Raw genomic sequence first — 25234 nt, 5'->3', positions numbered from 1 at the left:
AGGTCCACTCGGCAACCTTCCCTCTGCATACAGGGCGGGAGGGGGCGTGGCCTGCCCTGGAGGGGCGGGGCTGGAGGCGGGACCAGCAGGCCCTGGCGCTTCCATACTGGACTCAGCTCGATCATTCCAGACCTGGGGTTCCAGGGGCGGGGCTGACAGTCACCGCCCTGCGCGGGCCATTAGCGATGCAGCGGGACGGGCAGTCCTTGGCCAGGCGACCGACCAGCGTTCACACCAGCGGCGCCGCCCGACTGGCTCCGATCTCTGCGTGACTGCGGTGAGCAGGATCGGGCCCCCGCATTCCCTGGCCCGGCCCCCGCGGCGCTCAGACTCAGCCCCGCCCGGGGAACCCAGCGGGTTCGGGAAGGATCGAGCCCAGCCCAGCCCGGAGCGCCGCCTGTTGGCCCCGCCCCTAGCCCCGCCCCTCCCGAGTAGGCCCCGCCCTTAGGCCCGCCTCCCGTGCACGAAAGTTCCCGAGGCGTCCGGCGCGCGCTCCCCTCACTATAAAAGGCAGCGCTGGGCGGCTGCAGCAGGAGTCGGTAGGGGTTGGATGGTGCGGCTGAACGGCAGCATGAATTTGTCTCACTTCCTTCAGGCCGGCGAGATGCTCCCGCTCCGCGTGTGGTGGTCCCACGACTATGACCCTCTGCAACTCCGCAGCAGCGCCCCAGCGCGCAGCCTCCTGGCGGAGCCTCCCAGCCAGTGGGAGCAGCTGGGGGGGCACGTGCAGTCGCACCTGGAGGACATGGAGAGGCTGAGACGCTCCCTGCTCCTGGCTCGTGTTCTTCTCGGTGGGGAAGACGAGCGCAGCGGCCAGCACGGGGCAGAATGCACCGGGCAGGAGCCCGGGGCGGCGGATCCGGATGCGGGTCCCGGTCCGGGTCCGAGTCAGGATCCGAGACAGGAGAAGTTCCGGCTGTCCATGGACGTGAGTGGCTTCTCCCCGGCGGAGCTGGCGGTGCGAGTGGACGGGAGGAAGGTGACGGTGAGCGGGCGGCGGGAGAAGCGGACGGAGTCGGAGGCTGGAGTCCGCTCCTACGAGTACCGGGAGCTGCGGCGAGAGACTCTGCTGCCGGCCGAGGTGGACGCGCAGGCCGTGCTGTGCTCGCTGTCCCCGGCCGGGCAGCTGTGCCTCGAGGCGCCCCGTGTGGCCCTGCCGGCTGCGGCGGGTCGGGCAGTTCCCATCCGCGTGTGCCAGGAGGCGGCGGCGGGAGGTGACGCCCCGGCCCCGGAGGGCCACGAGCCGGGAAGCTGCGAGCTGGAGACGGGAGGCGAGAGCGGTGCCGCGGCCCCGGAGGCTCCTGCCAGCGGCCGGGACCCTCGTGAGGCCGGGACTGGGGTCCATTGACTCGGCTCAGCCCGGCTGGGGGGCAGACGTCGCTGCCGCTGGGGCGGGCACAGGACACAGTGGGGTGGCCCCGGGAGAAGTGACGGGACCAGCGATGATGCTCCGAGTTTCCACCTCCGCCTCTGATGTGTCTGCAGGATTTGTCCGGGACTCGGATTTGTACCTGGGAACGTTTGTGTGCGATGGGCTGCGCGGGCGGGGAGCGAGATCAGGGCTGGGGGTTTTCACGTGGGGGGTGGGGAAAGGTCTGTGTGTTGTGCAACTGGGTGTAGTTGTGAGAATAAAAGTAAAACCTGTTGCCTGAACAAAGGCTGTAGAGTGATTGAACGATCCCAGCCCCCAACTGTCTGCCCGGGTGCACTGACTCCCCTAGAATTTTGAGCTGGGGTAGGTGAGTGGGGACGGGGCGGGGTGGGGCACTAAATGACTGGGAGCCTGAGGACTGTAGGGGCTATTATAGGGGGCCAGAGGGTTAAAGGAAATACCCGAGTTCTGGGAGAACTTAGGCCTGGCCGCTCCGATTCCCTACCCAGCCATTACTGGCGTGTGCTGGAGTTGTTCCGGCCGGCGAGGCCCCTGCACCCAACAGTGGCGAACCACGTCCGTCGTCTCCGCCAGCCCAGGGGCGGTGCGCAGAGCCAGGTCCCTTAGCCCAGCTGAGGTGTTTATTGCTGAGGGTTGTTGTCTCCTTCTTAAGATGGCACAGTGGCAGTTTGTGCCTGGTGTGCAATGCTGGCCCAATAACACACCGAGAGTGGAAGAAGAATCTTTATTTGGAATGCCAAGTAAGGCACAGGGGCATCTCTCCTCAAAGCCTGCACACCTTGCAACAAGAGATGAGCAATACTTATACCTCTCTCCTTCTTTGTTCACCACCCCCCCAACAAACCAGGGGAGAGTTTCTCATACTCCCTTTATCCATTCCTCCAGCTCAAACTGAATTTCTACTGCCCATATGACATTCTGCTCTGGTAATTCCCTACTAATCAGGAGGTAAAGTACCAATAGATTATTAACAGAATGTAAGTTACAGGGAGGTAGAGTTATTCAGTCGTATTGAACAGGATTTTAGTAACAAAACAATGCTGAATTTCATGAGAAAATTAAGGATTCACTAACAATGCTAAATACAATATTGAACCTCATGGGAACATTAGTAAGCATTCATTTACAAAACAATGTTTCTAGGAGTACAGAATATAACGTTTCCCCTGCCAACAGGGTTAAAGGTCAGGTCACTCCCAGGGCCCGTAGCCCACAGCCTGCGGCGCAGCTCCCGAATCGTCCTTCCCCAGAGCGCTGGGTCTGGCAGGCAGGGCCGAGACTGAGCCTTGGGGCCGGGCAGGGCTGGAGCCCTGGGGAATTACTGTCCGGTGATGGGTCCCGGGTGGGCGGAGTTGGTTTGTAGCGTCACAACAACCCAGAGTCCTGCAGCGCCTCAGCCACCGGCCCCGTGTTCCTGACGGTCCCCGGTGCGGCTCAGTGCGAGGACCAGCCCAGCCCGGACACCTGCGGGGCGAACATCCTGGGGGTCCCTGCGTGGGCACCACCCGCGGTGTCCCCGGGCCGGGATTGCAGGGCCGAGGCAGCGATTCCGCCACAGACTGGAGCCTCGCGTGGCCCAGCCTGACCCCGGGCTGCTGCCCGCGGCTGTCAGGTCCCTCCCGGGCTGGGCGCACCGCGCTGACAGCGGCCCGGCCTCAGCCCGAGAGCGGCGCCCAGCTGAGGTTGTGCCGCGGAGAGACACAGGCCCGGCAAAGCCACCCGCCGCACGTGTCACCCGGGCGCTGTGTACGGTGGGGCTGGGACCCGCTGTCCGCCCCCGGAGCCCCACGCGCACCGGGAACGAGGGGTGGGGTGGGGCGACAGCAGCCGCAGCTCCCCGAGTGCCAGCACCCAGAGACAGGAACAAAGCAGCTGGGACAAAGCTGGAGCGGGGCGAGCAGAGCGGGGCGGGGCGGGGGCTCTTTACACTGATGTGACTGGGGCCCCGCCGGTGCAGGGCTCCCTGCTGAGAAGGGGAAACACCCCAGAGTGGGGCCGCCTCCCACCCCTGCTCCGGCCGCGGTGTGTGCGCCGCAGCGCTGGGCTCGAGCGGGAGATCCGTGAACCCCGCTGACAGTCACGGCCCTGCGCGGGCCATGAGCGATGCCCCGGGGCGGGCGCCCGACCCGCGTTCACACCAGCGGTGCCGCCCGACTGGCTCCGATCTCTGCGTGACTGCGGTGAGCAGGATCGGGCCCCCGCGGCGCCCAGACTCTGCCCGTCCCGCGGGGAACCCAGCAGGCACAGCCCAGCCCGGAGCCCCGCCCCCAGCCCCGCCCCTCCCTAGCAGACCCCGCCCCCCGCCCATCGGCCTCGGCGCCTCATGGCAGCTCTGGTACCAGTGTGTCTCTTTTCGCGGGAAATAAACCCCCCAATGAGGTCACAGCTGCTGCGGGGTGCAGATGTGGCAGATTTCTTGACCTGGCCGTGCCCTGAAGGCGTCCGAGTCCCTTCTCCTGCCTACGGGTCTGGCAGGGGAGGGCGGGTTGGCAGGTGAATGTGGGGAATGCGTGGGTGGGGGTGGGGGTGGGGAGATCCGGCGCTAAACACGAGTGGAGCTGGGGGACCTGGCCAGGACAATTCCTGGAACCTGGACACCACCGGCCCATATACCTCACTGCCCCTCCTCAGGTGCCCTGTGAGCCCCAGAGTGAGCCATGGGGCAGTGCCCTGCAGCACCCCGTGGAGCTCCCACCATGTGATGTCGTGGTACCGTTGTGGGCCAAGGCCTGGCTGTAATTCCTGGAGCGGGTGCGCGCAGCCCTTTGCCAGGTAAAAACCGGGGGTAGGGGGACGATCAGGTGACATCAGCGGGGTCATGACCCCCTCAGAGAGACTCACACAGGCTGGTTCAAACTGGACTCTCCCTCTGCTCACAGATCCAACAAGGCTATTGGATAAAAGACTCCGGCTTTCCCATGGGGGGGCTGCCAGTGGGGAGCAGGGCGGGAAGGGCCGAAACTGGCCAGAGCTCAGGCTGGAGCTGGGGTGAGTGTGAGCTGTGTGCGATGGTCCTTGGCCAGCCCTGTGCTGTCTCTGCAATACGCTCACTGGAACTGTCACTGTGCTCGCTCAGGAGCACGTGGTAACGGAGCCCCACTGGGTAAGCTGGGCACAGCCCCAGGCCTGTGTGCTCAGGCTGGATTGTCAGGGAGCTCACAGTGCAGGCAGAGTGGGAAGCTCCTAGGCAGGAGGGAGAGAGCTGGGGGTGTCTCTGCCAAGCAGAGGTGATGACTGGAACCAAAAGCCCAAAGTTGCTGCCCTTTCCCAACCATGATGGGGAAATACAGGTGCTGTTGCCTCGCAATGTGCCAGTGCCAATGGGCCATGCTGAAGCACAAGACTGCTCCGAGTTCAGGCAGCTAACATTCAGCTTTACTGAATTCAATAAGGCAACAGATGAGCCAAACTGGACACTAGTAACACCAGGTCCCGCAAGGCTGCTTGATGCAGCTAACTCTAGTATTTTATACCCTTACACAAACAAAGCCCAGGTTCAGAGGCAATTAGTTAAAGAAACATAAATCATTCTCAGAGAGAGAACTGTTACCAGCAAGGAGGGACAGGAATGAGGGAACAGGTGCCCCAAATCCAAACACGTCATTAACACATTCCCTAGAGCTCGTGCTCCCTGCCGTTCCCAAATAGGTGAGGAAAAGTTCAGGGGCTTGTGTACATGCGGAAGTAAGAAATATGAAATGGCTGCTATATAAAAGACGCCTTCCACAGCCACGGGGCCGTTTCCTCCAGCCAGCCCTTGCAGAGGCCCTCCGTGGCTCAGAGCTGCTCAAAGGCCAAGGAGAGCCCCAGAGCCCCAACTCAGAATTGTCCAACTAGGCTGGGGAACACTTGTGGTGGGTTGGCGCCCAGGAGGCCTCTTGTGTCTGTGCTCTGATCATGCCATTGACAGCACTTGCTGCCCTCTGGGATGTCCCACCAGCCTGTCCTGCTGGGCCAGCAGCACTGGTCCCCCCTAGGCAGGGGATAGGCTTTGGGCAACAGCCCCTCATCAGGGCAGCACTGATGTTGAACCCACAGGAGTTCCAGGAGACTGTCCTTGGTCACACCACTGAACCTCCTACCTGCCTTCTGGGACACCTCACCCTGTCCTGCTGGGTCCCACCTTCACCAACTGGGCAGCAGTAGCTGATGACAACAGCAGGGGCTCACTTCCCTTTCTCCCCTCCCCTGTACTCAACATGCAGTGCAAACTGCAACCTGATCTGCATATCCTAAAGAGCTGGAAGGGAGCTTGGGACGTCCTTGAGTCCAGTCCCCCTGCCCTCGTGGCAGGACCAACCAACATGCTTATTTTTTAATTTTTCTTTTTTTTAATAATCCGTTGCTCAGATCCCTAAAGGGCACCGTCAAAAACTGAACCCCCAACCTTGGGGTTAGCAGAACAACCCACAAACCACTGAGCTCTGCTCAGCAACATCAGGGAGTTACCTTCCCCTGGCGCTACTCCCACCACTCAGGTGAGTGACCTCAGCCTCAGCCTGCTCCACTCGGCTCTGCTGTCCCAGCCCACAGCACCCCATTTCTCCACAGAGAAGTGGGGCTCAGTGGGCTGGGAGACTGAGAGACTGCGGGTCAAAGTGGAGCAGGTTGACCCTGGCTTTCCCTCCTGCTGACTGGTGGGAGACTGGTGGGGGTAGCTAACCTCCCAATGCGCCTACACCCCCACCACCACTGCAGCACCCTACCCTGTTAATCCTCCCTCTTGTAATCCAAAAGACAGCTGTGACGGCCGCTGCAGGGCCCATAAGAGATCAGAACCTGGGCCGGCCACCCCACCTCACTCTATGCCACCTGGAGCTGGACTCCATCTTGAATCTTGTAGGTTTCCATGGGGATGGGGAGGGTTAACAAAGTGTTCCCACACTGGAGAGTTTCTGTGCAAGTGTAGAAGAAATTTTTCCATTTCACTTTTTTAGTGGTGCATTGAGAACATTCTAAGTAGTCAAGTCTTGATGTATTAAGATTTAATGGTCACGGAGTGGTAGCCAGGTTAGGCTGTATCATCACAAAATGAAAGAGCAGTCCTGTACCACGGAAATGCTCACACAATAATTTATTAGGTGATGAGCTTTCCTGGGACAGATCCACTTCTTCAGCTCTGGAACAATGTTGGTTATTCTACCAAACCATTTTGAAGCAGACACAGACAGAGATGCTTATGGCCACGATGCTGTTGTGACGCCTGAAGCTGACATTGTAATATAGAAAAGTAAAAGAATGGAATGATGGGCCCCTTTGAAATGCTGTTTGTGTTCTACTGTGGAGTGTGATAGAGATTTGTGAAGACCATCACTGGATCCAGAGGGATGACCAAGCAGCCAAGGAGAAGGCGCCAGAGATCACTGTTACAGGATAAAATTCTAAAGTAGGCCATTATATTAGCTAAGAGCCACTGTTCCAAAACAAAAAAGCAGTCCAGTAGCACTTTAAAGACTAACAAAATAATTTATTGGGTGATGAGCTTTCATGGGCCAGACCCACTTCTTCAGATCATAGCCATACCAGAACAGACTCAATATTTATGACCCAGAGAACCAAAAACAGTAATCAAAGTCAACAAATCAGAAAAATATTATCAAGGTGAGCAAATCAGATAGCAAAGGGGTGGCAGGGAGTCAAAAATTAGATAAAGCCAAGTATGCCTAAGTGCCCCTATAATGACCTAGAAAATTCCCATCCCATTTTAAACCCTGTGTTAGTGTGTCAACTTTGAATATAAAAGAGCGTTCAGCAGCCTCTCTTTCCAAACTGTTGTGAAAATTCCTCCTCAGTAAAACACAAACTTTCAGGTCATTAACAGAATGGCCCATTCCATTAAAATGTGAGCTGACTGGTTTGTGAATCAGGAGTGTTTTTATGTCTATTTTATGGCCATTAATTCTTTGTCTAAGAGAGAGTTTGAAGTCTGTCCAATATACAAAGCATCTGGGCATTGTTGGCACATGCTGGCATATATGCTGTTAACTGAGGAACAAGAGACGGTGCCCGTGATTCTGTGAATAACCTGGTTAGGTCCAGCGATGGTATTGTCAGCATAGATATGTGGACAAAGCTGGCAGCAGCAGCTTTGTTGCAAGGAAAAGGTCCAGGATTGGTGTTCCTGCGGTATAGACTGGGGTTGTTGGTGACAATCCTCATAAGGTTGGGAGGTTGTCTGTAGGAGAGAACAGGCCTGTCACCTAGGGCCTTCTGGAGTGTGGCATCCTTATAAAACATAGGTTGTGGGTCTTTAATAATGCGTTGCAGTAGTTTGAGTTGGGGGCTGTAGATAATGACCAGTGATGTTCTGTTATTGGCTGTTTTGGGCCTATCTTGGAGTAGCTGGTCTCTGAGTATTCTTCTTGCCCTGTTGATTTTTTTTTTAATTTCTCCTTGTCAACCTTGATTACTCTTTTTGGTTCTCTGTGCCTTAAATATTGAGTCTGTTCTGGTATGGCTATGGTCTGAAAAAGTGGATCTGTCCCATGAAAGCTCATCACTTAATAAATTACTTTGTTAGTCTTTAAAGTGCTATTGGACTGCTTTTTTGTTTTGATAGTATACAGACTAGCACGGCTATGTCTCTGCAACTGTCCCAAACTGGAGGCTGCTAAGCCCCATCCCAGCCAACTGCGAAGGTCATCCCAGCTGGTGTAAATAACTCCCTAGGCAGCCACATTCCCGAAAGGGACCCTGCGGGGAGGGGAATTGGACTGTAGTTAAAAGGGAATTGATACCATTCTTTCACTGCCTTCTACTTCGATCCTGCATTGCCTGCTTTCTTTAATTCTGTGGCAATGTCACGAATGGTCATGTCTGTGTGAAGTTTGCATCAGGAAGCCAGATGAGACATCACTGCTTTGCACATACGTGTTCACAACTTATTTTTTTGGATAAAACTTTACGTGAGGTGCACATGGAAACTCTTTGTAACTCAGAGATTGTTTGTTAACTTATCTGGATTGCTCATTGATTATGCTCATTTCCTTACTAGCCCCTTCTATTCTTTCCTCTGCCTATCAGCTCTTTATATAACCAATCATAACTTGATGCCTGTCAGTGCATTCTGAAACTCAAACGAGTTCAGAATCACTCCTTCATCTGGCTGTAATAAAACCTTTGTTGTTTCACAGATGGTATCCAGACTTTGTTCCAATACCATGTATCAGAAGAGGACAGACTGACAAGCCAGAACCCTGAGGGGACAGGCTGCGTAACACCTGAGAGGCAAAACAAGGAACAAGGACACCCTGAGATAACAAACACCCATCAGAAGAACACTAAGACAATGAACCATTATAAAAGGACTCCCTTCCCATAAGGGGCAGTTCCGGCCACCCCCTGTAGACTGTCGACTGTGTGTGGGGTCCCTAGGCCCTACACCCCTTCCACAGTCCGATGTGACTCTCATTCACCAGGTAGAACAGAAGGTCACTAGCTGACTGGGACACGGTGTAGAAAAAATGTGTCAGAACAGAAACTAGAAACAGTCAGTACAATCTATATTGGGGAGAGGGGACCCAGAGGGGATCCTTGAGCTGGGGCCCTGTCCCTGCTTCCATCCTCTCCAGCCGGATGACACTGCTCCACACAAACAACAACCTAGAGGACAGTAGGAAATGTGCAACCCAGCCAGGAGAATACAACTCTCACACACTCCACTTTGTCAGGCCTCTCCCCCGCTCCACCCACACCAGGTCCACCTTTGCTGCTGTGGCCACCTTTGTTTAGCCCACTGAGGCCTCCTAAAACCCTGCCCCAAGCCTCCTGCCCTGTTCCCACCCCACCCCAATCTCCCACACCCACCTCTCCGTGCCCAGTTCTCACCCACTGTCCTCAGGCTCCTTCCTCCCTCTGCCCTGAACCCCCACAACAAAACCCGTGTTCATATCACCACCCCACCCTGTGCCCGAGCCTCTCACACACAGCCCTCAGCACCACACCCTTCCCTCATCACACCAACCCCACCTTTTAACTAGAGCTCCTCCGAGCACCTGCACCCCTCCACCCCACCCCACTTCTATTCCCCCAACCAAGCATCACCCCCTAGTCCACCCTCTGCCACATTCCACCCAGGCTCTAAGCTGCCCCCCACACCAAAACCCTGCTGAGACATCTACACCCTCTGCCCCTACTCAGACCCCTCCACACCAAACGCTGAGTCCCCCCACTCTGCCCTCATTCCAGCAATCCTTCCTCTCCCTGGGCCGGGCCCCCACATCCAACCCCCTGCCACTGCTTCTCTACCACCACCCCACAAGCCTTTTGCCCTTACTCCACTCTGACTTCCACTCCATTCACCCTCTTCCATCAGCCCTTCCAAACCCCAACATTTGACTACCCCTCTAGTTATTCTACCCAAAGACAGGCTGAGAATGTTGTCTACCATCATCAAGCTCTCAGTAATCTCAGACTTTTCTTAATACCAACATTTTGCCTTTGTTTTCGAAAAACACAGTCATTTGTAAAAACTGTGGACATTTTCTGTTTATTTTCTAAATGGGGGGGAAAATAACCCAATTCACTTTTCTTAAATACATGAGCAATCCTGGGCCAATTTCCTAGTCGGTTCGAGATTGCAGAGTCTATCTGTGGATGTGATGTTTGTTCACAAAATCGTCTTTTCCAGATCTGAAGAGGTGGCTCTGCCCCACCAAAGCTAAGAAACAATTGTGTTAATCCTTTAAGTAACACATGACTGTGGTTCTGTTTTGTGAAGATACAGACTAGCAGAGCTACCTCTCGGAGATTCCCCTTAAACCCTAAGAGCTAGGGCCACAGAATTTGGTCCGCAGCTTCCTCCCACCTAACTTGAACCAAGGTCAGGTGCTGGTGGAGCCAGAAAAGTGGGAAATGCCTGAAATGCCAGAGTTCCCCAGGCTGTGGGAAGGGAGGGGCACCGATAGGAGGGATGACCCTCTTTACACTCCCCACTGAGAGCAGCAAGGGCAGGAACAAAGCAGGCAAGTGGAGACACCTGCCAGGGGAGGTAAGAGCCTGTACTCTGACTCCCCTCCTCCCTCGCTCAGCCACACCATTGCTGTACCAGGGGAAAAGCTACCAGCCCCCAGCGTGTCCTAAGCCGCCGCACACCCAGCCCCGCCCGCTGTGACATCTGCACCCCAACCCCTCACTCACACCACCCTGTCCTCACTTCTACCCCCCCGCACTGCTGCACCGTCCCCCGAGTCCCAACCCCACTACTCTCCCAGGCCCCCGCTCTCACTCCTAGGCCAGACACCCCTCGGTCCCCCGCGGCCATCGACATGCGCCGGCCCCTCTGTTTCCTCTGACACAGGTCAGCGCTTGGAGGAGACACGTGCAGCCTCCGGGATCCTCCAATCGCTCTGGACCGGAGTCGATCATTCCACATCTGCGCCGCCCGACTGGCTGCGATCTCTGCGTGACTGCGGTGAGCAGGATCGGGCCCCCGCAACCCCTGGCCCGGCCCCCGCGGCGCTCAGACTCGGCCCCTCCCGGGGAACCAAGCGGGTTCGGGAAGGATCGAGCCCAGCCCAGCCCAGCCCGGAGCGCCCACTGCCGGCCCCGCCCCTCCCGGGCAGGCCCCGCCCTCAGCCCCGCCCCCCCAGCGCGCGAAGGTTCCCGAGGTGTCGGGCGCGCGCGGCGCTCACTATAAAAGGCTGCGCTGCGGCGGCTGCTCCAGTGGCAGTCAGCGGCGAGACGGACAGAAGCGGCTCCGGGCAGCGGCACCCCCTTAACTTGTCTCAGCTTCTCCGGGCCGGCGAGATGCTCCCGCTCCGCGTGTGGCGGTCCTACGACTACGACCCCCTGTGGCTCCGCAGCAGCGCCCCAGCGCGCAGCCTCCTGGCGGAGCCTCCCAGCCTGTGGGAGCAGCTGGTGGGGGACGTGCAGTCGCACGTGGCGGACATGGAGCGGGTGAGACGCTCCCTGCTCCGGGCTTATCCCCTGCTGGGCGGGGAAGACGAGCGCAGCTGGGGGCGGAGGGCGCCGGGCAGGAGGCCGGGGTGGCGGGTCCGGGTCCCGGTCCCGATCCGGGGCAGGAGACGTTCCGGCTGTCCATGGACGTGAGCGGCTTCTCCCCGGCGGAGCTGGCGGTGCGAGTGGACGGGAGGAAGGTGACGGTGAGCGGGCGGCGGGAGAAGCGGACGGAGTCGGAGGCTGGAGTCCGCTCCTACGAGTACCGGGAGCTGCGGCGAGAGGCTCTGCTGCCGGCCGAGGTGGACGCGCAGGCCGTGCTGTGCTCGCTGTCCCCGGCCGGGCAGCTGTGCCTCGAGGCGCCCCGTGTGGCCCTGCCGGCTGCGGCGGGTCGGGCCGTTCCCATCCGCGTGTGCCAGGAGGCGGCGGCGGGAGGTGGCGCCCCGGCCCCGGAGGGCCACGAGCCGGGAAGCTGCGAGCTGGAGACGGGAGGCGAGAGCGGGGCCGCGGCCCCGGACACCCGCAAAGACTCATAACCGGAACTGGACGCTTCTGCGTTGCTCCCACCCAGCCCCGCTTGCGCGCCGTCCCCTACCGGTGCGATGTCGCCTCTGCTCCTCCTGCCTGTCCGACCGAGCCCGGCGCGGCTGGCGCACAGCTAATGGGGGCGGCGAGAGCCGTTGTCTAACCTGCGAGCCCTGGACAGGCTGGACCCCCGCCCCGAGCCCGCCCGTGTCAGCGCTCCCGGCTCCAGGAACTTCGGTTCGCCCCTGGGGGGGGAGTCCCCCGGGCAGGGGCTGTAACACGGTCCCCGCCTCTGGTCTCATTGCGCGTGGCTGGTGTGTGATGAGTTAAGGCCCTGCCAGTACTCTGACGACGCGTGCGTGCAGAGGGAACACCCCGCGGTTCTGGGCCTCTGCGGCGGGGCCACCGCTCCCAGGCGGCCCCCTGCAGCGGAGATCGCCCGGCCCGCTTCCCAGCGGATGCCCGGGGCAGGGGAGCAATGGCCGGAGGGGGCTCCAGGGCGCTCGCCGGCCGGGCCTAGCCTGCAGCATTGGGGGCAGGTGCAGCGCCTGCTAGTTCCTGCCCTCCCAGCAGGGGGCGGCACTGATCAGAGGGGTGGGGAGGGGGTTGCACCCCCTCCACCCCGCCCCGGGCCCAGCTCCTGCAGAGGGGAGGGAATAACAAGGCCGGGGGTGAGTTGGAGCCCCCAGAATGGGCTCCATTAGAGAGTGAGAAGGGAGGTGTGTTGGGAGGATGGTTACCCATGAAGGGCTCACCCATACCCCCCCCAGTGTAGCCCACCTCCCCCCCTGAGCACAGGGGAGGGACGAAAGGGGTGGGATTCTTCCAGCTGCCCCAGTATAACCACCATGGGAAAAGGTGGGGGAGCGTCACTTACCTTACAGCCTCCCTGGCGCTTTGCATTGGTGTGGACATAGGAGGGCGCAGGCACATCCACCAGGTGTGCTGCTGAGTCACTGCTGTGGTGCAGAGGGGAAATGCTCTTTCCCCAACTCCCGTTCTCAGGGATGATCTAGATGGTGCTTGGGTCTGAGCAAAGGTGGGGGGCTGGACTCAATGTGCTCTCAAGGGCCCCTCCAGTGCTCATAGCCTCTCATTGCAACTCCTCTGCACAGTGAGAACCCCTTTCACCTGCCTGTTAGGCTCCCTCTCCTCAGGCAACTGACCTACACTGGTAGTGCCCCCTCCCCCTTGTAGCTCCCCTTCCCACACATAGGCCTGTTCCAGAGGGGCAGGGGCAAGACCACCTGGTGGGAGGGGTGATGAGTGGGATTCCTTCTGGGCCTGGTCTCTTTTGTGCATTGCCTCATCCTTCCCTTTCCCCAAGCTGCTTGGTCACGAGGGACCCCATGTCCAACCAGCCCCTTGTCTCCAAGGTACCACCAGGAGGGTGGTGAAGCACTGGAATGCATTGCCTAGAGAGGTGGTAGACCCTCCATCCTTGGAGGTTTTTAAGTCCTGGTGTAGGATGGAAATTTCTGAGGCAGGTTATGGGATTCTGCTAAAGGCCCCCTATTCCGGTCCTCCAGTCTGGAGAAGACCTGTAACCCTACAGTTCAGAAACCCAGTTAGCAAGAGTGGATGGTTACCACCACTTCCCCCCCCGCCCATCTCACTTACAAGACCCAGTGAAGGTCATCCCAACTCAGACAAGGCCTTGGAGTCTGGAGGGAGGGACAGTTGCCCTGGCAACCACATTCCAAGAAGAGGCCATGCAAGTGAGAACTGGAATATAGCACCATCCCATTTGCTCTCCCAGGCTGGTACATAAAGATAAATGTACTATTGCTCTGTGCTGTTACTGGCGCTTTTGCTTTACTCTTCTAGCTAATGCACCCCTAGATATGCTGGTGTGATGGCATCATCATTACTCCTGAGGACACATCATTAATCCAATTAGACACGTAGATGTCCTTAAATGGCTGCTTTAAGTCACTTGTTAAGGAAAACCACTTGTACTAGAGATGTTCTATAAGCAATAGGCAGGGATACTATGTAACCTTTTGAGTTTATTGGTTTGTTGTGCTAATTTTGTCTTGCTGCTAGGACCTGTCCAGGCTTGGGTAACACTCATGTCGTAGTTTCCCACTGCCTAATCAATAATCTATATAGTCAATTGTAACCTGTTGTCTGGCAGTGCTCCACTGAGTCCTGATGGGTGAAGTGACTCTCCACCAGATCTGCGCGGAATAAGTCCTCCTGCTTGCTTCATAAACTGTGTCCAGACTTCGTTCCAGCACCCGACTTGACGTAGTCCTGGCTGGGATGACTTAGTTGGGATTGATCCTGCTTGGGGCTGGGGGCTGGACTTGATGACCTCTTGAGGTCCCTTCCAGCTCTATGATTCTAGACCACCGGGGAGGGGGCTGCAGTCTTGTGAGCTGACTGATACTTTCTCACTTCTTTATTGGGCCTGTTGAATGAAAAATGAGCTGAGGATTTAGTCTCTCCCCATTTCCTTCCCATTCCCCTGACGCTGGCCATTTCCACACCCAACAGAAAAGGGCAAAACACACTCAGGAAACGGTTTGTACGTGCCAGCGGCCGAATGCGCTGTCAGCAGACCCTAACAGCCCTCGTGCCAATGGCAAAGGGCGCAGCCAAGGCAGCGTTGTCAGAGCATCTCATTAACAGTGCCCAGTAAAGGGACCCTGTGAGCAAGGGGGACATGGGTGGCGGTTAGAATCCCAGGGCAATGGAGCTGTGTGGAGTGATTTGTGTGGGGCAGCGGGAAAGGGGCGCTGACAGCCACTGAACCCATTCCAGCCCAGGGGCAGGGAGAATCATAGAACACTAGGACTGGAAGGGACCTCGAGAGGCCATCGAGTCCAGCCCCCTGCCCCAATGGCAGGACCAAGTACTGTCTAAACCATCCCTGACAGACATCTATCTAACCTGTTCTTAAATATCTCCAGCAGCGGAGATTCCACAACCTCCCTTGGCAATTTATTCCACTGTTTGACCGTCCTGACAGGAACTTTTTCCTAATGTCCAACCTAAACCTCCCTTGCCAGTCCCAGCACTGCTGTGCGATGGATGTACCATGTGTGACATACTGGGGTTGTGTGTGCAAGCTGGGAACAGGTTCCTAGCACATGGGCAGACAGAGCAATCTGAGCCAGGAACAAATGGGGTTGTCCTAGAGAAAGGAATGCAGATGTCCCATTCTGCTCGGGACAAGCTTGTAAAACGGGGGCAAGGAAACTCAATGGACAGTCACCACCCCGACTGAACCAATACAAAGAGCTAAGCCACAAGGGGGTGAAGACAGAGGCCTGGAGAGCGTGATACCACCTGGACATATGCTTCACCCACATGAATGGGGCAGGGTTACCAGGCTGTGAAGGGCGAGAGCCCCTCAGCTGTAAAGTGAGGCACTTCTGCCAAGGGGCTGTTTGAGGCACAGTAGCCATTGACTGCGGTTGGGGTCTGCCAGGCTGGAGAGTCCCTAAGCTCCAGCTTCAGTCCAAATATCTACACCGCAGTTAACCAGCCTCTTCCCCGGTGTGCCCAAGGCAGGTGTCACTCTCCAACCAGAGGATCTAATTGCCAGGCTGACAGCCCCGTAGGGTACGGAGCTGGCTTTGCTTAAAAAAACTCCCCAAGGTCACAGATTCCCCGACCCTGGAGGGTAGCTGCCGCCACCCAAGTAGAAAACAAAACCCCTTAACCCAGGAAGACATGCTTGGGAACGTCCCCTTGGAGGATAACCCCCAGCTCCTATCCCTCCCTTAGGAGAGAGCTTGGGAACAAAGCGCTATAATCTGATAGCTGGCGTTTTAGCCAAAGGCATACACAGACTATTCTCTAGGACAACAGGAATCAGCTTAATTGCTTAGAAAGTAATTTATTCACAAAACAAGAAAAAAATAAATCATACCAGTTGCAGCACAGAGAATTAATTACTTCCCTGGGATTCAGCTCGGAAGTACAGCTTATAGGGGAAGGAATCAAATAATTATCCACAGGCACTGAAAAAAGATAGTCCACACCCAATCCAAAATAACCATAACCTGACTGCATCTAACTCCACATTTCCCTTCTACTACTAAATCTATGGCTGATTTTGAGATGGACAGGATATTTACTGGATTCACTCCAACTGCTTAAGAGCAATCAGTTCTCTGTCCATGCTGCATCAGCCAGGCAGACAAAAGACCCCTCAGACTGCAACTGTTCTCATTCAAAAAAGTCTCTCCCTCTCCCATTGGCTTAGGTGCCCACCCCCTACTGAGTGTTATCTCTGTAAGGGTTAACCCTTTCCTTGCATTCATTCATGACACAGGAGCAGCACCCTCTGCATCTCAGAAGCCTCCAGCCTGAGGGGTGGGGGATGCTGAAAGCTTGATGTCAGCTACAGCATGGCTTAGGCAAAGTGTGTAACCAGCTGAATTTCAGGTTGAGCACCCAGGAAGCAAGTTGGTTTTACAAAAAAACCCACCAAACAGTCCTGTAGCACCTTAAAGACTAACAATTTTATTTATTAGGTATATCTAGTTGGTTTTTTCCCTCTTTTTCCTCAGTCACTGCAGAGGTACGTTTAAGTCCAATGTCTAGAGAGAGGTCACAAAAACTCCACAAAGCAGATTGTGGGTCTCTATGATGTTCACACTGTCCTTGTGGTTCCAAAGACCCTGCCACACCTTCTCTGGGGGCTGCAGGTGAAGGGTATTGTGAGGAAGAAGGCACTTGGTCCGTACTCAAAGATCCAACTTTAAGAGCTTGGTTTGTATTCTTAAACTTACAGCGGGAGATTAAACTGGTGCCCCTACACAGAGTTCCTTGCAGAACTACGGGGAGCCCCGGCCACAGCTCAGGATTGGTTTATAAGTTTCCCCAGTTGAGATGCAGCTCCTGGGCTTTCTTGCACCTTCCTCTGAAGCAGCTGGGACTGGCCACTGTGAGACAGGATACAGAACTAGCCCTGGTGCGAGGCACTGTAATCCTACGAATAACCTAGACACGAAAGTGCACAGACTCCAAGCAGCAGATTTCCTGATCAATGTGTCTGTGATGAAAGTTTGATTCTGTGTAGGGTGAATCTTAAGCAACTCTGTCCATGAGGCTCCACCCTAGATGAGAATCCAGCTCGTCTCCCATAGCAGTGACGGCTCTTCCAGGACGTTAGTGTGTGTGTCACTATCCTCCCAAGATACATCCAGAATTCTCCTGAGCTGAACACGACCAGCGCTGAAGCCATTTTCATTCATCAACAACTTTGCTGGACTGGTCATGTGGTTTGGAGGTCTGATCAGTGCCCCACAAAACAGATTCTGTTTGCCGAATTGGAGGAAGGACAGAGGAGCGTTGGGGGGGCAGAAGAAGCGATATAAGGACATGCTGAAGGCGCACACGAAAAAGTGCAGCATTGGTGTTGACGCGTGGGAGAACCTTGCCCAAGACTGTCCCCAGTGGTGATCTGTGAGGGGGTGGCACAATCTGAGAGGCCCTGTTGCAGTGCAGACAAGGAGAGGTGGAGAAGACGACCATCAAAAACTGTCCCGCGCCCCTCCACCAGCTACCAGCACCTGCCTCTTCTGTGATAGACCTGCGGCTCCAGAATCAGGCTGGGCAGCCACCAACAAACTCAGAAATAAGAGGTTGACATGAAGGCGTCCTACTTGTTATCCAGTGACCGCCAAGAGATGGCTCCGGACAGCACACAGGACCTGGAGAGCCCTGGTCCCCTAGAAGCTAGGCGGTTGTGCGGCTGCACAATGCAGGAGAAATTCAAATGCGGCCCAGCTGATTAGCAGAGCACCAGCAATCTGGCCTGGAAGTGCCGTTTTCACACTGAAGTCCGTGGAGACAACGGAAGGAGATACGATGTCCGAAAACACATGGTAGAGACCAGGAAAGCACAGCACCAGAGGCCGGCTGTAAAGCCCAATACCCAAGACATGCTGTTCGTAGAGTAAAACTAGGCACAGTCCTGATGGTCCTCTGCTTCCGCCCATTTCAAACGTGATCCAAAAAATTTCCCTCCCATCCGCCCAGGCCCTGTTTGGGGATGAATTTGGCCCTACGTGATTGAGTTGGGTTCCTCAGCACTCCTGCCCTGCACTGCAAAACCATCATTCAAAAAAGTAGAGATGATTACAGAAAAACACCCAGACCCCAAGAGGGGTCAGGGCTGTGTGCATCCCCAGGCTCCTGGGCAAGGCACAGGGGTAGTTGGCTACTGGCTGGGAGAGTGCAGGCCAGCTCACTGGCTGGATTGGCGCATGTTAACGAGGAGAGCGTGCAGCTTCTCTGTCACAGCAACCTGGGAAGACAGGGGAGACAGGAGACAGGTCAGTGTGTCTGGTGTCCAATGCGGTCCCTGTTCTCTCATCGTCCCCACCCCGCAGGGGAGAGATGGAGCCTTGTGGGATTGGGATGCAGGACCCCCCACTCACGTGCCAGGGAGCCAAACGACAGGCAGGGGAGAACAGAAGGAAAAGACGGCGTGTAATCAGAATGTCTCGCTCTTCAGCAGCTCTCACCACTAGGCCTTAACACACTCTAGCCAGGAAGCATGTCACCCACCAGCTAATTGCAGCCACCTCTGCAGAGGGCCAGGGAAGCTGTTTAACAGCACACAGCAGCACTGTGCATGAGAAATCCTGTGCGAGCTGACTCTGCGAGGGGCGTTTGGGGAGACGGTCTGGAGAGTGCAGCCAGGCGTCCATGGTAACTCTTGCAAAAAGGGCCAGGGAGTCTTCAATGATCACAGGTTGTCAGGACCTCTGAAGGTGTCACCCCCAGTGGCACACTGCCCCTCGTGCTGCCCAATGGCATTGAAGGGGATAGTGCAATAGTCCTCCCTGCAGCAGAGCACCCTCTAGTGCTGCATTACAACCGTACTCACCCTGGCCTGGCTCCCCTTGAAGCCCAGCCCTTCCAAGCACTGCATGGGTATCAGAAGAAAAAGCTGCCCCTGGAGCCCCCAGTGCTCAAAGGCGTGATCCCAAGGTGAGATGGAGGGGCTCAGATCTAAGAAGCCGTTCCCACCAGAAGGGGCGCATGTCCAGCAAGTTGGCTTACGTACCTGGTACGGCTCTGGCTCCTGGAGCCTCAGGTGTGCAGGGCTGAACAGGCGCAAAGAGGCTTGTGCATGGCTCTTGATTTCGTGCACGCTGGGAAGAGCCTGGCAAACCTGCTTGAGAGTGGAGAGGACAGAAGGACACGTAAAAAACAGAGCTGGGCCAGAGCAGAGCAGGGGGCGAGATCCAAGGCAGGCTGAGCCTGCGGCAGTTCACGGGGGGGGGGTGGGGGGAGGAGTGTCTTCCTCTCCCCCCCACATCTCCGCTTTAATGTGACAACATTGTGGTGGCAGACACAGAGGCAGGAAGTGAGAGGTGCCTTGCACACACTCCTCCTCAAAGTCCCTCCCTCAAGAAGGGATTAGCCCCATTTAGAAGGGGAAACTGAGGCACAGAGACGGCAGGGACTTGTGTAAGGTCACCCAGCAAGCCAGAGGCAGCGTAGAAGACAGAACCCAGGACTAACCGGCAACATCGATGCTGCGGGAACCAGCCCCCCGCAGGCTGTGATGTATCCCACCGAGACGTTTCTGCTCATCTGCTTCCTCCCCATGAAGGAGGGCCAGACGGCTGCCTTCCCCAGACAGGCTCTGCTTCCAAACCAGAGCAAGGGATCTACTGCAAAACCGCCGCCGCCCCTCCCACTGCCTTGCCCCAGGAGGGACCGTTCAGCTCAGTTTGTCTGCTACATGCTGCACAGCCAGGAGCCCAGACTGACTCCCCCACGCTATCCCTTTGGTCCGGGGCTCCCGGAGACCTAGCCAGATGTTTACTGTCCATGGGAGCCCTCTAGACAGCTTCCCGTCCAGAAGCAGCCACTTCTGGGGAGGAACATGGTGGCTGTCCGGCTGCACAAAGCAACGCTGTCCAACAGTGTCAGACAGGAAGGGATCAGTACACTCTGGAGAGGTGCGGGGCCGCTGGAGGGTCCAGGTGACAACAATATGCACACCCATGCTGGACACTCAGGTTCAATCCCTTGACTCCTGTGCCAAGAGGACAGGACCTTGGTTTTGTCCCTCCTAGGGCAGATCGTCCCCTAGTACCTTGCTGGGGCAGTTCTGATGTCAAGGGAGCAGCACCACCGATCCTGCACTGTTCTAATACCTCCCTAGAGGCACCGGCCCGGCACCAGCGTTAATGAGATCTCAGCTGGAACAGTCATGGCTGCAGGGCAGCCACAGCAGAGCCTAGGGACAAGCTTGCCCAGTGCTCACAGCAGCAGCAGCAGCAGCAGCAGCAGAATGGCTTGGGAGGAGGGAAGGAATCTGGCCTTTTCTGACCTGTCCATCTTTAAAGTAAGGGCGGTGCAGGATCTCCACCGCAGTGGGAGTCACCCTCCTGGCCTCTCCACTCCTCCCCAGCATGCAGACAGCCACCTCCTGCCCCGCTGTGGGAGGGGGCTCAGCCTCCAGCGCCATGAGATCCATAAAGGCCAGACCTGCTGGAAGTTGGAGGCCGATGTTAGCTGCCTGGCTTAGGGGGTGTGTGTGCACTGGGGCTTAGGGAAATGCTGCCCCACGGCGGGAACCAGCTGCCGAGCTGCCCCCAGCCACAGGCCTGGAACACGGTGCGCATTTAGAAGCTGAATGAACAGCAAGGGCAGGGGGTTCTCAGCCCAGGGGTTGGCAGGCAGGGAGATAGCAGGGACTGCCCTGCAGCCGCCTGGGCTGTTGAGTAGCCCGACCTCCTAGCACTGCAGAACTCCCTCCGGGAGCAGGAGCCCGGCACAAAGTGGTTTGGTCAGATCTGGGCTGAGAGGGAAACACGGGCCATTCTGCTCTGCTCCATGGCCCTGCCTCGGGCTGAGCGCACAGAGCTCAGGGACTCAGCGGAGGGACCTCGCCTCCAGGGGAGGGGTCAGCCTCTGTGGTCCAGTCGCTCCTGAGGGATGGGGAGCTTCAGACACCCATTCGGTAGCGGCCAATTCAGTTCCACGTCAGAGATGTCACATGGCAGCGGGCGTCATTACTGAGCTGAGCCAGACTCGAACTGGGGACTCCAACCCCAACCCTAAATTCCAAGCCAGGATGCAGACGTGTGAACTGTGCATGTTTAAGACACGGCGCCTCACGTCTCTGAGAGGCCAGTGCTGCATGGCCCGGACTGTACCGCCAGGCCCATGCTCTCAGGGTGCTGGACAAGCACTAGGTCACGGTCTCACCAGCAGCGTCACACAGCCTGTACACCACCTTGCTCCCTGGGATGGTCATCTTCTCTGTGTCCTCGGTCAGCTTCTGCGTGGGGTGGCCATTCACTGTCACCAGCTACGGGAGGAAGGAGGGAAGATGAAGGGCACCTGAGCCGCTGGCACCTGGGAAATGCTGGTTCTACAGGGAGCAGGGTAGTAACGAGAGGGCCTGCCCATTAGGGATGGGGTAAGGCTAAAGGCCTAGAACAACCGTCAATGCTTTGTTAACGTACAGCAAAGCAAAAGGCCTCAAACCTGAACAACAGCGGGTTAAAGCAAAAACCGTGAGCTAGGTAGATTCCGCTCACGGGAATGCAGCAAGAGACAGAGCTGGTAAGTCACAGGGCCTAAATGCACCGAAACACCTAAAAGCTCCCAGCGCCAGGCTCTCAGTGATACACAAACACATCCTGCTTGGTCCCATGCGCTCCCCGTCCCCTCCCCACAGGTAACACCTCAGCACCAGGTACATTCTGCCCCAAGTTCAGGACCAGGTCGCAGTGCCAGCATGGAGAGTGCTGTTTTGATGGTACCACCACTATCCCCTAGTTAACGGGGAGATCTAGTTATACTGGGGGGGTGTGGATGTATTACAGTTAGGGGCTTGTACCTGGATACGTAATATCCACATAACGTGTTTATACCTGCGTATAAAAGTGTGTGTAACGGGGCAGTGTCAAGCGACCTAGGGGATGACGGAGCCCCCTTGCTGGCGTCTGAGCTGCATCCATTGTCATGGCATATGCATGTACCACTGTAAACTGGTGAGTCATACTGGGCACCCATGAGGGTAGTGGCGCCCATGTTCTACTGGCAATAAATCTGGTTCCTGTTCCTTCGTACCTCGCTTGGTTTGTGGAGGCCCTCCGAGGTCTGCAGTGTCGGCTAACTGCAGAGTCTACACTGCTGTCCAAAGAGAGAGCACACACACACACGGCCCAGGTGATTAGCATCAGATGGAGCAGACTGGACATCTGAGCACCATTCTGGTAAAGACAGCCGACTACAAGCAGCAGCTCAAACCAGTGCCCAGGGATCATCCCGAGACTCCGGTAAATAGCAGCACCCGTGCCTAGGATCCTTGTCCCCTCTGTGGTCAGGGCTCTGGTCTAACAAAAACTCTGTGTCGTGAGTTCTATCTGGCCTCAGCCCACTGCAGAAAACCTGCTGGGTCTTACGGAACCAGCTAACCACTTAGCTTTTGGGAAGCGGTTCACATAAACGTACACATGTATCAGGCACAGAGTCCAGGCCCCAAACTGAGGGGTTGTTAAAAACAACAACGCTACAAAATCTACTTAAAATGTTCTTGCTGAGTTCTTGTCTGAAAACGGAACCCATTTGGTTTGGGTTTCAGGCTTCCCCTGCAGCAGCCTCTGCCACAGGACTCTGTGGCCTTCGGGGCTTGTGTAGGCTGCCCCCAGCCATGAAACTGACTGATCAGTTCCACGACCCCTCTCCAGCACCAGACACAAATGGGGTAAGAGGCAAAATGTGAATGAAAATTTGAAAAGGCTTCAGCCAGGCCCGCGACAGGGCCCAGCCTTCCAAAGGGCCCAGAGCTCCAGCCACTGCTGCAGCTACTTTGGGAGCAGGCCCCTTTGGCAACACAGCGCTGCCCCTTCACGTGGCTGTGCGTACATCAGGGATCCAGCGCTGTGATCTGGGTTGCACAAAGGACGGACTGCCCTAGGCTCCACCCTCTGCACCCTTGTCCCTGCCTCTTCCAGGGAGTGCAGAGCTGGGCTCCCCTCCCGTCGACCACACCAGTTTCAGCCTCCGTAACCCAAGGTGTTCATGACACAAGAGGGATGTGTGTCTGCGCAAACACACACGCCTGACTCTGTTCTCAACTGACCTGCATGTAACTCCCCCCCCGACTTGGGTATAAACTGGCTCTGAATGATAGAGACTGGAAGCGGAAAGAACATTTCTGCAGGTTGAAACCTCTCTAATCTGGAACTCCCTCGTCTGGTGCATCCGTAATCCGGAATGGCACTTTTCGTGGGTGTAGCCAAGTTTCCTGTGGTCCCATAACATTTATTTCCAGCCATCAGTCCTGGCTCTCAGTGTTCTGTGCTGTTATTTAGCTGGAATTTGCCACTAAATGTTTAAGAGCCCAGTAAGCAGCAAAACTGACCGTATCGACCTCCGGTGGTCCTGCAAATTCTCTCGTCCGGCAGCAGTTGGGTTTGGAGGGTGCCAGATTAGAGACGTTCAACCCACAGTCATCAGAGGAATGAGGCTTTATAGCTTCCCAATAGGAGCTGTGGGGCCAAGAACCTCACTGGTTTTAAGATGGAGAGGGAGATATTTATGGCCGGGATTACCCGGGGGGAGAAGTTGCCCGCGAGATCGGCGGCAGGACTCAGTGATCAGGACGGCCCTTTCAGGTCCACTTACCACTCCTCCAGATTCATACCCATGTCAATGAGGTGTGAACCGAACCCATCATTTCAACCTGGCAGGGTCTCCTTAGTCACGTCAGGTACCCACCAAAACAATTCCAGCGCGTCGCAGGCCTGTGCCCTGCTGTGGAGCTTTCATCCCAACATCTCAAAGCCTTTACAGCAGTGGATGCTACCCACACTTGGCATACAGCGAGTCAGAGGCAGACAGAGGACGAGAACCCAGCTGGGACACCCAGTTGTGACCCCAACCCTTCTCTAACCTCTCGGCCACACAGCCTCCTTCCATCCCATACGACTGACAGCGGAAGAGTATTGGAGAATGCCCCGAGTCACACAGTAAGCCCAGACCAGCGCTGCAGCAGTAAAGGCCACTATAGAATTGCAGCCAGTTTCACCAGGAAGCCACAGTGTCAGTTGCCCTGTAGTTAGTGGGCACCCCAGGAACTCGGAGCTGACCTGAAGGAGGGCTTGTGACTATCCCAGCGAGGTTACCTTGTACACACAGCCCAGCGAGGGCTGCAGAGTGCATGTCACCAGGTTGGTCCCGACTCCGATCACGTCAATTTCATGCCCCTAGACGATGAGGCAGAAGACAAGGAGTCGGCACAACCCTTTGTTACTTGCTGGCTGCATCGCAGCAGTGCCCAGAAGCCTCAGCCCAGGTCCCTGCTGCGCTTGGTGCTGTACTAACTGGTGCTGAAGAGACGACACCCTCTGCTCCTTACAGCAGCTTCCCTGCAAGGATCTTCAGCCCTTTGTGGACAGCAGCCAAGTGCTACAACACCCCTGGGGAGTGGGGCTTTCCCTCAAAGTCATGCAACTACCTAGCAAGCCCCGGGCAGGCCTCAGGGCAGCTGCACAGAGAGATACCTCTGCCCATCTGCCCCAGCATGGTGCTGGCACAGCTGTGCCATGCTGGGGCTGGGGGGGGACACCTCATTCCTGGCCATGGCTGCCCCATGTTGGGGCTGGCACGGAGGGGCCTCTCCTCTCCCCCTCTGGCTGTGGCAGCTCCATGCTGGGGCTGGGGTGCCTGTGTCCCAGCCAGTTTCCAAGCTGGAGCTCCCCCAGAGCTGCCACAGCTGCGAAGAGAGGCCCCCACCACCAAGCCTTGCCTGGTGCTGCAGCAGCCATGAAGAGGTACCTCTCACTCGGCTCCCAGCTGCTGCAGTGTGGGCTGGGGTTGTCCTCTCTCCCCAGGGCAGCCTGCACCCCGAGACCCTCATTCCCAGCCCCACCCCAAGGCCTGCACCTCACTCATCTGCCCCTACCCTAAGCCCTCTCCCACCCCCAGCCCCTTGGCACCACTGCTGTCACACACTGTTTGTAAGCGTCTCACCTCCATATTGGTACACATAACAAAAGTCATTTGCACATGGATGTAACACATTGGCAGAAACACTAGTTGTTAGCTGCCTTTTCTAGATGGGGTACACTGAGGCAGGAAAGGGAAATGCTGAAGGCCTCACAGTGAGTCAGTGGCAGAGCTGGGAATTGAACACAGCACCCACTGCCCCTGCCCTGATCTAACCACTGGACAATTCTTTCTGCCTTGTGCTGGATGAAGTGCCTCCCCCAGCTGGCTGGTCTGGAGCTGGGCGTGGCTCCCGTAGGTAGCACCCCGCTCAGGAAGACCCTTTGGGAGCTGACCAGGACCCCCATCAGCTTGTTGGCCAGGTACTGGGCCAGCCACCACCGCCGCGCTCTCTTCTGTGATCACAGGTATCTGGCTGCTCCCCCATCTTCAGAAATATGATCGTGGAACTGGAATTTGGAACATGGTGTTTCGGGC

At 56.7% G+C, this 25234-nt stretch overlaps 2 protein-coding genes and 1 pseudogene across 15 annotated transcripts in view; 2 read left to right on the top strand and 1 right to left on the bottom strand.

The window, feature by feature from the left end:
- Positions 1–146: 146 nt before the first annotated feature.
- LOC142008397 (uncharacterized) lies at positions 147–1555 on the top strand. Its single transcript, XM_074985587.1, has 2 exons — positions 147–277; positions 596–1555. The coding sequence occupies exon 2, from the start codon at positions 605–607 to the stop codon at positions 1346–1348; it is 744 nt and encodes a 247-aa protein (XP_074841688.1). The 5' UTR covers positions 147–277; positions 596–604; the 3' UTR covers positions 1349–1555.
- A 9520-nt stretch (positions 1556–11075) lies between these two features.
- On the top strand, positions 11076–16116 carry LOC142009081 (heat shock protein 30C-like; annotated as a pseudogene).
- A 155-nt stretch (positions 16117–16271) lies between these two features.
- Positions 16272–25234, bottom strand: part of LOC142009080 (nicotinate phosphoribosyltransferase-like) — a 43494-nt gene continuing 34531 nt past the window's right edge. For 3 of the 14 annotated variants that reach the window (XM_074986556.1, XM_074986558.1, XM_074986559.1), the window contains exons 9-13: positions 23935–24015; positions 21005–21107; positions 20124–20284; positions 18846–18956; positions 16272–18080 (exon numbers count right to left, since the gene is read on the bottom strand). In XM_074986556.1, the coding sequence (XP_074842657.1) occupies positions 18021–18080; positions 18846–18956; positions 20124–20284; positions 21005–21107; positions 23935–24015 (516 nt within the window). In that variant the 3' untranslated portion in view covers positions 16272–18020. Of the gene's footprint in view, positions 18081–18845; positions 18957–20123; positions 20285–21004; positions 21108–23934; positions 24016–25234 lie in introns of those variants that run through there. The other 11 variants (XM_074986557.1, XM_074986561.1, XM_074986562.1 and 8 more) reach the window with 11 other exon arrangements.

Source organism: Carettochelys insculpta, chromosome 2 (assembly GCF_033958435.1).
Source record: "Carettochelys insculpta isolate YL-2023 chromosome 2, ASM3395843v1, whole genome shotgun sequence".
NCBI lineage: Eukaryota > Metazoa > Chordata > Testudines > Carettochelyidae > Carettochelys > Carettochelys insculpta.
The sequence above is the reverse complement of the archived record's forward strand: the minus strand, read 5'-3'. Positions and strand labels throughout refer to the sequence as shown.